At 41.3% G+C, this 14,287-nt stretch overlaps 1 protein-coding gene across 8 annotated transcripts in view; it reads left to right on the plus strand.

Moving 5' to 3' along the window:
* Nucleotides 1-14,287, plus strand: part of NCOR1 (nuclear receptor corepressor 1) — a 179,773-nt gene that overhangs the window by 141,271 nt on the left and 24,215 nt on the right. For all 8 annotated transcript variants that reach the window (XM_044283752.1, XM_044283757.1, XM_044283753.1 and 5 more), the window contains 9 exons: nucleotides 3,966-4,129; nucleotides 4,557-4,677; nucleotides 5,064-5,165; nucleotides 5,255-5,355; nucleotides 6,913-7,084; nucleotides 8,252-8,395; nucleotides 8,630-8,701; nucleotides 8,948-9,195; nucleotides 9,285-9,639. In XM_044283752.1, coding sequence (XP_044139687.1) covers nucleotides 3,966-4,129; nucleotides 4,557-4,677; nucleotides 5,064-5,165; nucleotides 5,255-5,355; nucleotides 6,913-7,084; nucleotides 8,252-8,395; nucleotides 8,630-8,701; nucleotides 8,948-9,195; nucleotides 9,285-9,639 — 1,479 coding nt within the window. The remainder of the gene's footprint in view (nucleotides 1-3,965; nucleotides 4,130-4,556; nucleotides 4,678-5,063; nucleotides 5,166-5,254; nucleotides 5,356-6,912; nucleotides 7,085-8,251; nucleotides 8,396-8,629; nucleotides 8,702-8,947; nucleotides 9,196-9,284; nucleotides 9,640-14,287) is intronic.

The raw sequence follows: 14,287 nt of genomic DNA on the forward strand, positions 1-14,287 counted from the left end.
TGCTGGGTGAGAAAAATATCTTGGTCAAATGCCAACTTTGTATAAAAAAATGGGAAAAGTTGTCTTTTGCCAAGATATTTCTCTCACCCAGCATGGGTATATGTAAAATGACACCCCAAAACACATTCCCCAACTTCTCCTGAGTACGGCGATACCAGATGTGTGACACTTTTTTGCTGCCAAGGTGGGCAAAGGGGCACATATTCCAAAGTGCACCTTTCGGATTTCACCGGTCATTTCTTACACATTTTGATTGCAAAGTTCTTCTCACACATTTGGGCCCCTAAATTGCCAGGGCAGTATAACTACCCCACAAGTGACCCCATTTTGGAAAGAAGACACCACAAGGTATTCTGTGAGGGGCATGGTGAGTTCCTAGAATTTTTTATTTTTTGTCGCAAGTTAGTGGAATATGAGACTTTGTAAGAAAAAAATAAAAAAATAAAATCATCATCATTTTCCGCTAACTTGTGACAAAAAATAAAAAGTTCTATGAACTCACTATGCCCATCAGCGAATACCTTAGGGTGTCTACTTTCCGAAATGGGGTCATTTGTGGGGTTTTTCTACTGTTTGGGCATTGTAGAACCTCAGGAAACATGACAGGTGCTCAGAAAATCAGAGCCGTTTCAAAAAGCGGAAATTCACATTTTTGTACCATAGTTTGTAAATGCTATAACTTTTACCCAAACCATTTTTTTTTTGCCCAAACATTTTTTTTTTATCAAAGACATGTAGAACTATAAATTTAGCGAAAAATTTATATATGGATGTCGTTTTTTTTGCAAAATTTCACAGCTGAAAGTGAAAAATGTCATTTTTTTGCAAAAAAATCGTTACATTTTGATTAATAACAAAAAAAGTAAAAATGTCAGCAGCAATAAAATACCACCAAATGAAAGCTCCATTAGTGAGAAGAAAAGGAGGTAAAATTCATTTGGGTGGTAAGTTGCATGACCGAGCGATAAACGGTGAAATTAGTGTAGTGCCGAAGTGTAAAAAGTGGCCTGGTCATGAAGGGGGTTTCACCTAGCGGGGCTGAAGTGGTTAAAGGGGGTTGTCTCACTGCAGCAAATGGTCGAGCTTGCACATTATAAGAATAGATGCCGAGCTCTCTGGTAGCCAGAACCATGAAAGTGCGCATAGGCTGGCACTCTTTCCTATAGCGTGCAGGCACGACCACTGCTGCTGGATTGCAGAGTGGTCATAACCTCTGGATTCAAGCAATGTATGATGTGGTGGAAAAACGAATCCAGACAGCAAAGGAGGCAATATGGACAATGCATTAGGAAGTGCTTTGTATTAACTTTCTCTACATGATGCCATTTGCTGAAGTGAGACAGTGCCTTTAAGGCTAACACTTCTCTCTTGAGATGTTAATTCGCTTTCTACACCACCCCATTTACTGGAGTTAAGCATGCAATGTTTTTTTGCCACTCTTTAAAAAAAAAAGTTGCAGTTGATATATCTGGCTTAAATCAACTTAGGGTGGTGTAAATCTGCTAAATGTTGCAACGTTTCTGTGCACATAAGCCCCGAAAGTCACAGGGCAATTTTTTGAATCAAGCATTCTGCAGTACGAGGCTTGTTAAATTCCCCCTTTTGTCTCTTTACACAACTGTAGAGTGTCTGCAGCCGCCACTATGGGGGTGTTTACTGCATACTGGTTTATACAGCTCCCATTGAGCTCGATGACATAGGTTTTCAAGGGTGGGCATTCCCATTTAATAATTTATAGCAGAATGCAGAGTTGTGGTTTCTGTTTAGGGTATGCCCTTCAAGTAGTTTCTGAATAGGGTGGAGATTCATTGGTTAGCGCTGCTGATATATCTTATTAAAAGGGCAAGTGCCAACCTTTTTTATTTCATTAATGAACACATAAGTGATCAACATAACATTGAATCTAGTTTTTCACCTTTTTCCATACCCGTTTGGACCTGACCTCTGTTACAGTGAACATACATGTTAATGTTTTCTAATTTATATAAAGTTATTTTAATTTTTTGTGTGTGTGTGTGTGTGCCTGGAGATTGTTCTCAGAGTTGAATGGCAGCAGCTTTAGTGTCCTGAGGTCATTAGAATTCAGGCTATGCAACCAGGGCACCAACAGTTGTAATATTATAGCATTAAAATAGAGGGAAATTTAGCAATTCCTTCTATATTTCTTTATACATGCTTTGAAACTGGCCGTATGCTTGACATAGCTGTCATCCCACAACCATTCCTTCCTTGGAGGGGTAATAAGCTGCTCCCAGGTGGGAGCTTATGTCCTGCAGCATGTAGACATAATGGCCTAAAACTAATTCCTCTGTCTGATATATACTGATGGATGAGAATTAGGGGAGACACATTAGATATTTCTCTCAAATTGTGGTACGGATGTAGCAGAGCTAACAGTCAGTCATAATCGTTAACTAGATATGTTAACTCCTCAAGTGTGTGTGTGTGTGTTTATGTTTAAAGGTAGTTTCTCTCCCTGTCCTGTTGTGGGAACACTGGTTACTGGTGTTCCCACAAGGCCTGTGTCACATCCGTAAAAAAAAAGCATACATGGTTCACCCGTGAAGCTGTCTGTCTGTGAAGCATCCGTGGTTGGTCCGTGTGTCCATTTTTACTATCCATGTGAAATGTGAACAGACACATTTAAATCAATGGGTACGTGTGCTGTCCGCAGAAAATACAAACGTCACACGTCAGTGAAAAACTGAAATGTGAACAACTCCTTACAAAGCTGCAGCTCGGCAGAGTCAACCAGGCAACCAACTGGAAAGAAAACCACCATTTATTATAATTAGAGATGAGCGAATCGACTTCGGATGAAACATCCGAAGTCTATTTGCATAAAACTTTGTTAGAATACTGTACAAAGCGTGCGCTCCTTACAGTATTAGAATGTATTGGCTCTTATGAGCTGAAGTTATTACTTTGCGAAGTCTTGCGGGACTTCGGTTGATAACTTCAGAAATATATTTCTACTGTAAAAAAAAACTCTTACCGAACTCTGTTTCGGTTCCAAGTGATAACTCTGTAAAAGGTGTTTCACGGTAGAAATAAATTTCTGAAGTTATTACCTGAAGTCCCACGAGACGTGCAAAGTAATAACTTCGGCTCATAGGAGCCAATACATTCTAATACTGCACATAGTGCTCGCTCCTTACAGTATTCTAATGAAGTTTTATGTGAATCGACTTTGGATGTTTCATCTGAAGTCGATTTTGCTCACCCCTAATTATAATGTTCCCTCCATTACACAGGTACAGGAGAAGCTAAAGCAGCTCTATTAACACAAAGTACTACCCATGATGATGTGCGGGATATCCGGTTTGGGAAATGTCCAAAAGCAGTATTGAAATATATTAGAGGGAGAAAAAAAAGTTTTAAGAAAGGGTTGATTTAAAAAAAAAAAAAAAAAAAGTGCCTCACTGATTCCCCCACTGTTGCCAATCTATCGCTGCTCCTGTACCCCGAGGTGGGCTGCTGCAGAAGTGATTGGCTGAGTGGGCGTTTCCAGCTGTCGCCTGTGTGTCAAGCTTGGAAACGTCAAGCGGGAGAGCAGCAGCGACCGCAACATCTCGATGTTATTTTATTAAGGGCTAGTCAAGAATTTTTATGGTCTTCAAAGTGAATGGGCCTGGACTACAGCTCTGTTCAGTGTATGGCACTATGCCTTGTATGGTGTGAGGAGGCCACAGCACTCCGCAGTGCACAGCGACCTCTTTAAACAGCTGCTCAGCGGGGGTGCTAGGTGCCTCCATCCACCACATATTGATGACCTATCCTGAGGATAAGCAGTCAGTATAAAAAAAGTTGGCAAACCACTTTAAACGCTTCCGGACTTCTATTTTTATTTTTTTACTTTTTTCCCTGGAAAACCCACCAGAGGCTGATAAGATCACGGTGAATGATGACAATAAGTCTTTGCTCTTTTTACTACTTTTAATAAAAAAAAGTTCTTTTATTTCCAGTATTGCAACCTGCTCCCCATCAAGTGATAACTTCCTTAGCTGAAGGAACCAGGCTCCCTGTGACACGTCCAACCCGTCCGCCTCCCCCACTGATCCCCTCGTCCAAAACCTCAGTGACCTCTTCAGACAAGCCTTCTTTCATAATGGGGGGCTCCATATCGCAGGTTGGTTGAATCCAGAATTTATATAGCTTTTCCTTCTACGTTATTTATTTTTGGTTGTGCCGCATTTGGCATTATGTAGGGACAGGTCTGGTACACTATCATTGTGAGTCCACTGTATTTTGGTAGGTGCTGTTAACCAAATGGCAAAACATTTTTTTTCTTTTGGGCCTTTGGGATAATAGTATAGCAGAGATGTCTCGGTAATATGCTGCCCTTAAATAAATCCACTTAAAATTAACATTTGTGACAGGCGTACAGGAAATACATATCTGGTCTTTAAACAACAATTGTTTGAAGGGAAGTAATATCAATGTTTTAATAATAGCAAAATTACATTTTTATATTACAGTTTGTAGAATTAGAATACATCGGCTGAGGCATTGCATTTTCTTTTTTAAATTTTTTTATTTTTTTTTATATCCCTTAGGGAACCCCTGGGACATATTTAACATCTCTCAACCAGCCACCCTATAGCCAAGATCCATTGAAGCCGTCTGTGGGCTCCATTTCTCTGGGCCTACCAAGGCAACAGGAAGCTGCAAAACCTGGTAGGTTTATTACGTTAAATTGTGTGGGATGTTCTGTACAGATTCACCTTGCTGTTAATTTGTGTCCAGCAAAAATGCCTGTTGTAGGCTGAAGGAGCTTTTGATCATTTGGCACTTATGTAGGTGACCATATTCAGGTATGAGACGTTATTTATATATTGGTTTATCTTTTTTGTTTAGTCTGATCACACCACTTCATGGTATTGACCTGAAAAGTTGTGTGATGTCCCAGGGTCATACTGCAGTGTAAATCTACAGTAACTCTCAATAGGTCACCCCCAGGAGTGTATTGCGACTGCAGTTTATATATAGAAGGATATTTTATATCTCTTTATATGCTTTGGTAGTTTTTACTGCTCACCTTTTCGTGTGTGTGTTTGCTTTAGGTTCCATTACCTACATCAAACAAGAGGAATTCTCACCCCGCGGTCAGAGCTCACAACCAGAAGGACTCCTTGTCAGAGCTCAGCATGAAGGTGTTGTCAGAGGTATGCTAAAATGCTGATCTTTGATAAAAAAAAATAAGTAAGTGCAGGACAATTGTACAACGTTCACATTATTACTGTCATTATTCCAGGTACCATGACTGCACTTCAGGAAGGAAGCATCACTCGAGGCACTCCAGCCACCAAAGTTCCCATGGAAGCAATGCCCTCTTTACGAGGGTCTATTACTCAGGTATCTATCCCTCCTCTCCATTTTGCATGTTTCTCAAATGTTTTTGGACTGTCAGCCAGTTGGCTTGTGTTTTCTGCTCTATCTATATATATATATATATATATATATATATATATATATATAGTACATATATATGCTGCTGGACTATATATGTTGTACATTGCATTTTATCCAATTCTGTCCCCATAAGAACAGTCTCTTCCGACCACTGTGTACTAGGGATCGACCGATTATCGGATTTACCGATATTATCGGCCGATATTCAGGATTTTGAACACTATCGGTATTGGCATCTATTTTGCCGATATTCCGATAGTGTATGGTGAACACAGATCGCGCTGCTGACAGCGCTCTCCGTGTTCCCCTTAGCAGCACAGGGGAGAAGAAGCAGTGTCTCCTCCCCCTGTGCTGCTCCTGCCGCTGCTACCAATGTAAGGACAGGGGACAGGAGGAGGGGAGGAGCTATGGCCACTGCTCCACCAATGAAGTTTAATCTATCATTCATTCATATACAGGAGGCGGGAGCTGCAGGATCACATAGCCGGCTCCCGGCCTCTATGAGCTGTAGCTGCGATCTGCGGTAGTTAACTCCTCAGGTGCCGCGGATTGCAGCTACAGCTGATAGAGGTCGGGAGCCGGCTATGTGATCCTGCAGCCAGCTCCCGCCTCCTGTATATGAATAAATGCGAGATTAAGCTTCATTGGTGGCGCAGTGCGCCCCCCCAAGCCCCCCAGTATCAGACATTGGTGGCGCAGTGCGCCCCCCCCCCCCCCCCCCCAGTATTAGGCAGTGGTGGCGCATAGGCCCCCCCCACCCCAGTCGCAGTGCGCCCCTCCACAGGATCCCCTCTCCCTTGCTTCTCCGATCGGAGCCCCAGCAGTGTAATGCTGGGGCTCCGATCGGTTACCATGGCAGCCAGGACGCTATTGAAGCCCTGGCTGCCATGATAACCTCCATGCTGCTGTGTGCACAAAGCACACAGCAGCAGGGACAGTGTGAGCTTCTATTCACCCTGATAGATCTCTATCAGGGTGAATAGGACAAGGGTTCTAGTCCCTAAGGGGGCTAAAAGTTAGTTTAAAAAAAAAGTTACAAAAGAAATGATAAAAACACCAAAATATTAAATATAAATGAAAAAGAAAGATTTACAAAAAAAATAAAAAATACACATTAACAATAAACATTAATTTTCAGCAGATTTGTGGGAATTTTTATTTTTTTTTCAAAAATGAAAATTCCCAGAATATCGGTATAAATTATCGGCTATCGGCCTGAAAGTTCACAAATTATCGGTATCGGCCCTAAAAAATCAATATCGGTCGATCCCTACTGTGTACACATCATATATGGACCTTTACAAAGAACCAAAACAATGAGATGGTATTAAAAGGTGGGCAATAACTTCCAGCGGTGCATTCGTGTCCATGCTAACTTGAGATCATGTATAAAACGTGGGGTTTGTGATTGAAAGCTCCATTGATTTGTGTTGTGCAAAGCTGTTTCTCTTCAGTTGGCCTATACCATGTGTTAATGTGTCTCCATTACTGTGGTTATAGGGTACTCCAGCACTGTCACAATCTGGTATTGCTGCCGATGTCCTGCTAAAGACCACAATCACACGTCTGGCCACAGAGGATATCAGCAGTCCAGACAGATGTAGGGAGGAGTCCGCTTCTAAAGGCCATGTCATTTATGAGGGAAAGAGCGGACACATAGTATCCTATGATTGTAAGTATATTGCACTGTGTTTTCTTTTTGTACTAATTTTAACTTTTATAGCAATAGGAGATGTTCTTTAGAAGTAATTTAATGTCATGGTTAATTGGCACGCTTTGTCTTCACATTTTATTTGTTGAGATTCTTCATAATAGAATCCCAGAAATAATCAGACTTTGGTAGTTACATATTGCAAGAGTTTTTATGACCAGAAGTCAGGTTATTAATTATTTTCTAATAACCAACCCTACCTCTTCAAACATTGACCTTGCTCAAAATGTTCTAGCAATGAAGGTAGAGGAAAGACTTAAAAGGAAACCTGTGCATTGAAGATGCAGCTTTATCTGATACAGACAATACTGAGTTAGACCACCTCATTGACTACAAAACCCAAAATGAGCAAGATTTTAAATGAATGTACAAGCACTGATTCTTTTCCCCCAAAAGTACATATCAGTCTGCTCAGTGCCTTCTGCTCCATAACATGCTGCCTTCAGATTGTGACAGGTTTCCTTTATAGAGGACCTATCACTACAAAATCATTTCAGAGTGTGAGAAGTTGAGCAGATTGATAATTAGTTTTATGGGAAAACGTGTGATTTATATATTCATATGTCTGCTTTTTATGAATTTAGGATGTTTATCAGTGACTGACAGCTATGTCTGTATACACCCTTACAAAGTGAATGCTATCAATCACTGATAACCTATTCCCATGTACAACTGAAGTCAGAAAAAGCTGAGACTTAAAGGGGTTGTCTCATCTTGCACATTAGGGGCATATCGCTAGGGTATGCCCCCAATGTCTATTAGGTACGGGTCTTAAATCTGGAACCCGTACCTATCCTTAGAATGGAGCCCGCAAAGTGACGGAGGGTGCACTGCGCATGTGTGGCCCTCCTTTTTCATTTCTATGGGAGTACCGAAAGACCTGTAGAAGTGAATGGAGAGGTGGTTGCGCTTGCACGGTGCGCTTCCGATTCATTTCAATCCCCAAAAAATGAATCAAGGGTGGCAGCGCATGTGCAGTGTGCCCTCTGTCTCTTTGCGGGCTCTGTTTTAATTGGCGTCCTCAACCTTACCAGGCTATATGCCTGGTAGGGTTTATCCGGGTGACAGAGCCGCTTTAATTTTGTATGACCAGAATAATTAATTATTTTTAACTTATTGTATTTTTAGCTGCCATTAAGAATCTTCGAGATGGTACCCGGAGTCCCAGAAGTGCTCCGGAGATGACACTGAAGAGAACTTATGACACTATGGATGGAACTATAAAGCAGAACTTGTCAGTGAGAGAATCTGCTGTATCAGCGCCAATGGAAGGTAATCGCCATCATTATCTGTGTAATGAGTCCAGATAAAATAGTATATGTCTGAAATCATTATTCAGTTGAAGTACTTTAATGAAAGAATTTGCCCTTCTAAAGTTTAATTGCCTTTAAAGGGGCCCATTTGTCAATACAGAGCTGTGGATGATGCAGTAGAGACGTCATGTCACAAACCTTACACCTTATACATGAGTTATAACCAGTCTCTTTTTTTTGTTTTTGTTTCCAGGATTAATATGTCGTACAGTTCCTAAAGGCAGCTCGCAAGAAAGGCCAGTTATGTCTGGTTCCATCATGCAAGGTAAATGTCCAGTGTGACCTAAAAAATGTGGTTGGAGGGCATTTGATTTTTGGCTGCTCTCGTTTTCATTGGGTTGGACGCTTTGGGCCTTTTTTTCCACAGTTCAGCATAATCTTTGGTGACTTGTTGTCAGACAGGCTTCTTTTGTCTGATGTAGTGATTTTTATCTGTATGCCTGTTAAACTTTGATTATTTATAGCTTACATATTATGTTTAATAATTGCATCCATATTTCTTGGCAACTAGGTACCCCACGGGCAGCATCTGAGAACTTTGAAGAAGGGTTGAAGTATGCCAAGCAGATAAAACGTGAAAGCCCACCGATAAGGTCATTTGAAGGAGCCATCACTAAAGGCAAACCTTATGATGGCGTGACTACAATCAAAGAAATGGGTCGCTCCATTCATGAAATCCCTAGGCAGGACCTTCTTGGTCAAGAAAGTCGCAAAACCCCGGAGGGCTCTAGGACAATAATGGAAGGTTCAATATCTCAGGTATATTTCATGCATAGTTTGTGTTGGGCAGAAGTTTTTGTGTGAAGTTAGTTTTTTATTCATTTTAATTAACGTTCTAATTCTTACAGGGCACACCGATAAAACATGAAGGCACATCTGGTCAGTCAGCGATTAAACATAATGTGAAGTCTTTGATCATGGGTCCGAGTAAGCTGCCTCGTGGGGTACCACAGATGGAAATGATGCCAGAAAATCTAAAAGTGGTGGAACGAACAAAATATGAAGACCCTAAACCCTCAGATGCAATCCGACAACGTCACACTGTAGTCAGTTCTGGTACATCAGTTCTCCGTTCAACTCTCCATGAAGCTTCAAAGTCTCAGTTGAGCCCTGGGATTTATGAGGATGCCAACGCTAGGAGGACACCAGTGAACTATCCCAGTCCCATGTCCAGAAGTTCACCCATGGCACGTTCATCAGAAGGTAGGAGTTTAGTATGATTGGAATAAAACTCAAGGTGTCCATGCTGTCGACTAGACACTAGTTCAGCCAACAGCTGTTCCTCCTGACTCCACCATACAGATGTATGCTCAGTTCAGCTGTAGCGTCATTGGTGGGACATATTATCTTGTGCCCCTGTTCGGTGGCTCATGTTGTGGCAGGTCCCCTGGCCCTCCATCCCTCCCCCTGGGTTGCATCTGCTCCTGAGGTGGCTGGGGGTTGCTGTAGCCAATACGCCATACTTGTGCTAGTGTGCACTGCACAACCATATTACTCCCTTATTAAGCGGAGTACCTGTACCATCTTCAGATGCTATAGCCATTTCACCTTTCAGGTTCTAATGCGTCCCATGCACTATATTACTCCATTATTGGGTGGAGGAGTACCTGTACGATCTCCAGAGGCTGTAGCCATTATACCTGTCTGGTGCTAGTGTGCACCAAGCCGCCGTATTTCTCCCTTATCAGGCGAAGTACAGATGCCATCTTCAGATGCTGTAGCCATTGCACCTGTCTGGTTCTAGTGTGCACCATGCAGCCGTATTACTCCTTTATCAAGCGGAGTACCTATACCATTTCCACATGCTGTAGCCATGTCTCCACTCTCATTATAGTGTGCACCATGCAGCCAGATTACTCCTATTCTCAGGCGGAGTATTTGTAGAATCTCCAAGTGCTGTGCCCTATGGCGCTGTATCTGACAAATCATCCTGGTTGTAGTATGTACCTGGTAACCTTATGTTTCCCACCTGTCAGTTTCTTCCCCCTTCCTTGGGCGTTTCATTGTGCTCTGCTAGTAGCTGGTTCCTACATGTCAGTGTAGTCTCTCCCGGCTTCCCCTGGCGAATTCCGCATCCTTTTCTGACATATATTGGATGTCTATCGATTCTTTTACAGGGTGCTGTACCTGCCCTTTCCGGGGCAGTGTTATACAGTATGCTATAGAGATTTAGAGACCATAAAACTTTCACACCCCTTATCTGTAAGATAATTAAGGACTCATTCTCAAGATCTTTGATATGATGATCTGTTATTTTTCAAATGTCTATTCATTCCCCCATGTCTCTGTTCTTATTGTGTATATATATTGCTGTTTCATCATATATTCTTGTAGTACGTCTGATAAAGGGACTGGTGATATCTCGAAAGCTCGCTTTGTAAGGCTACTGTAAGGGTCTGCCCAGACGGATCCGCTCATATAATGCAGACGATGGGATCCGTTTAGAACGGATCCGTCTGCATTATATTGTAGAAAAAATTCTAAGTGTGAAAGTAGCTCAAACGGATCCGTCCAGACTTTACATTGAAAGTCAATGGGGGACGGATCCGTTTGAAAATTGAGCCATATTGTGTCAAATTCAAACGGATCCGTCCCCGTTGACTTCCATTGTAAGTCTGGACGGATCAGTTTGCCTCCGCACGGCCAGGCGGACACCCGAACGCTGCAAGCAGCGTTCAGGTGTCCGCCTGCTGAGCGGAGCGGAGGCCAAACGCTGCCAGACTGATGCATTCTGAGCGGCTCCGCATCCACTCAGAATGCATTAGGGCTGGACGGATGCGTTCGGGGCCGCTTGTGAGAGCCTTCAAGCGGAGCCCCGAACGCTAGTGTGAAAGTAGCCTAACATCGTTACTTCTATTTTTGTTAGCCATTAAAAGGTATCAAACCTGCAATACTCTTATTTTGTTTCTCTTAATGAGAGCACTAAGGGTACTTTCACACTTGCGGCAGGACGGATCCGACAGGCTGTTCACCATGTCGGATCCGTCCTGCCGCCGGACCGCAGCTCTGTCCCTATTGTCTATAATGGGGATGGGGCAGAGCTCCGGCGCAGCACGCGAAAGCCGCCGGACTAAAAAGTCCTGCATGTCCGTCTTTTTAGTCAGGCGGTTTTCGCCGTGCTGCGCCGGAGCTCCGCCCCGTCCCCAGTATAGTCAATGGGGACGGAGCGGTGGTCCGGCGGCACGCGAAATAACGGTAGGATGGATCCGACATGGTACCAAACTTTTTTTTCTTTTGACAGTATGCTAGTCACTACACTTAGGTTGGTTAACCATGGCTGATTTTTTATTTTTTCCCCTATGGTTGCTGCATTTCATTTTTCCTTTGATAATCTGGCTATAACTGTCCTCATGTGGTCCAGTTCTGTGAACCCTACTTGAGCCTCTGACTGGGTAATCCTGTTTGGAGTCCCTGCCCCAATGATTCTTAGACCATCTAGCTGGCCAGTTCCCTCTGGGAAAGCTGCACATGCTCTGTATGCCCGCTGCTTCTTTGGGCCCGGTTTGGTTCTTTTCCCTCCTGGGTCCTCATAGGCTTGTTTCTGTCTTGAGATTCTAACCTTGAGATTCTTCCCGTCTCCCTAGTTCAGGTCCTGGTACCTGGGAGTTTGTTGGTCCGGTTTGCAATTTACATTTGTATTGGCCACTTCTTGGATGGAGCTTTCCCTCGATTTGAAAACTGTTCCTCCGCAATTGCGGACAAGAAAATGCATTTTCTATGAGTGTGACTGCGATGTGCAGTCCGCAAAATGCGGAACCCACATTGCCAGTGTCCGTGTTTTGCGGATCTGCAATTTGCGGATCCGCAAAACATATACGGACGTGTGAATGGACCCTTATTTTTCCCTTAGCCTGTCATGTATCTTCTATATATAAGAATCTTCATATAAAAGAGAGGTTAAAAAGAAACCATAAAAATTATATTATCCTTCAGGCGGACATAATAGCCTCGAAGTTCTTTTATCGTGTATCTTAATTTAATTTGTGCAAGCAGTGAAACAAAGGGACAATTGTATATGCAATATATATATATCGTTTATTAGGAAACAAAGAATATAAAATCAATACAATTGCAAAACAAATGTTGAAGTTACAAAATAATACCCGAAATGTACCACATGGTGGTGCTAACACCCCCTATCTGATCAGCACATTGTGACTGTGATTTATGACAACCAGTGTCATACCTTTTAACAAACAGACTCCTATACCAAGAGAAACTTAGAATCTTCTGTTTATCAAACAGGCTATAACAATAAAACACGGATTATACAGGAAAATAACTGTTATCCCTTAACTCTGTTTTCCTATGACCAATCAAAAATATATGATATTAATATGATAAAATATTCAGCTCGGCAATAATTTTCCAAAGGTTTTAGTCCTCTTTTCAAATAATGTCAGATCTTCCGTTAACTATGCATCTTTGCTAAGAGAATAATCAGCATTATGGAGGCACCTAACACTATATATTCCCACAGTATGGGGACTTTTGGCTATATACCGAGAGAAATATGTTATTAATATTACGAGCAGTAAACACAAATATACGTTTACCGGGTCAAAGATAGACAGAGTTCAGATGGGACCAGTTCTCAAGAACTTTCCTAGTAATCCAAAAAAATAATCCAAGTTTCTTCTGGTAAAGTTTTCTTTTTGAGTAATCCCCCCCCCCCCCCACCTTATTTAAGAATCATCTTCTTTAGATTAGGGATTTCCAATCAGGCAAGGTGGGTGTACTTGCATGCTAATAATACATAATGTCATATTAACTCCTAATATGGAATAAAACAAATGATAAAGTAATATAATATTGTCCATCTGCCTCCAGACTGTGGTACTGCAGATGAACATTACAACTTTTCAGCATTAAAACTAAATATCTAATAAATATGTTCACATGACCTCCTTAACCTTTTTTTTATATACATCATTGAAGAAGGTCTTTTCCTGACATTTTTAATTACCTACCGTATATCCTGGACTTGTTGGAGTCACTGTCTTCTCCCTTTTTTAAATATATGTTGACTTGATAAAAAAATGTATAACTGCTTTGATGCTTGGCATTGGATCTTGTACATTACACTTATCTACATACATGAATAACTATTGTTTGGAAATAACATTTACTCTTCTCAGAAATCCAATTAACATAAACTTCAATGTTTCTGTACCTTCTACAATACATTCTAAATTATAAATACATGGTATAATATCTATATAAATCAATACATTGTTACACATGGATAGCACATTATATGGATTATTGGTTAAAATATGTTGTAAACTAAATATACCATACAGAGATATATAGAATATAATTATGAATATATTGAACCTCATACAGCAGGTGTGCCTCAAGGATATGAATTCTTATCTCTTCATGGCTTATCCATGAAACAAGCTTGTTCCCTTCAGACAGACATGTCTGAGGAAGCTGGTGTACTCTCCATAGTTAAATCCATATTTTTAGCAATAACTTTTAAATACAATGTCCGTTCATGTTCACAATTATTTTTAAATAAACTGAACTTGCCATGAACTCATCTTGGCTTCCTCAGCCACATAACAGAACTTTGGTTCAGGCTGATTTTATTTTTAAAGGCAATGAGATGAGCATTCATTTTGGCTATAATATCATTAGATAATATTGTATACTTATGAAAATGCACAACAGAATGTTTTATGTATGTTAACAAGCATCTCTTGATAAGCAATAGAATGTCTTACCTGCTAATTATCACAATTATTTTTATATAAACTGAACTTGCCATGAACTCATCTTGGCCTCTTCACCGACATAATAGAACTTTGGTTCAGTCTGATTTTATTGGTAAAGGCAATGAGTATAT

Source organism: Bufo gargarizans, chromosome 3, assembly GCF_014858855.1.
Source record: "Bufo gargarizans isolate SCDJY-AF-19 chromosome 3, ASM1485885v1, whole genome shotgun sequence".
NCBI classification, from domain to species: Eukaryota; Metazoa; Chordata; class Amphibia; order Anura; family Bufonidae; genus Bufo; species Bufo gargarizans.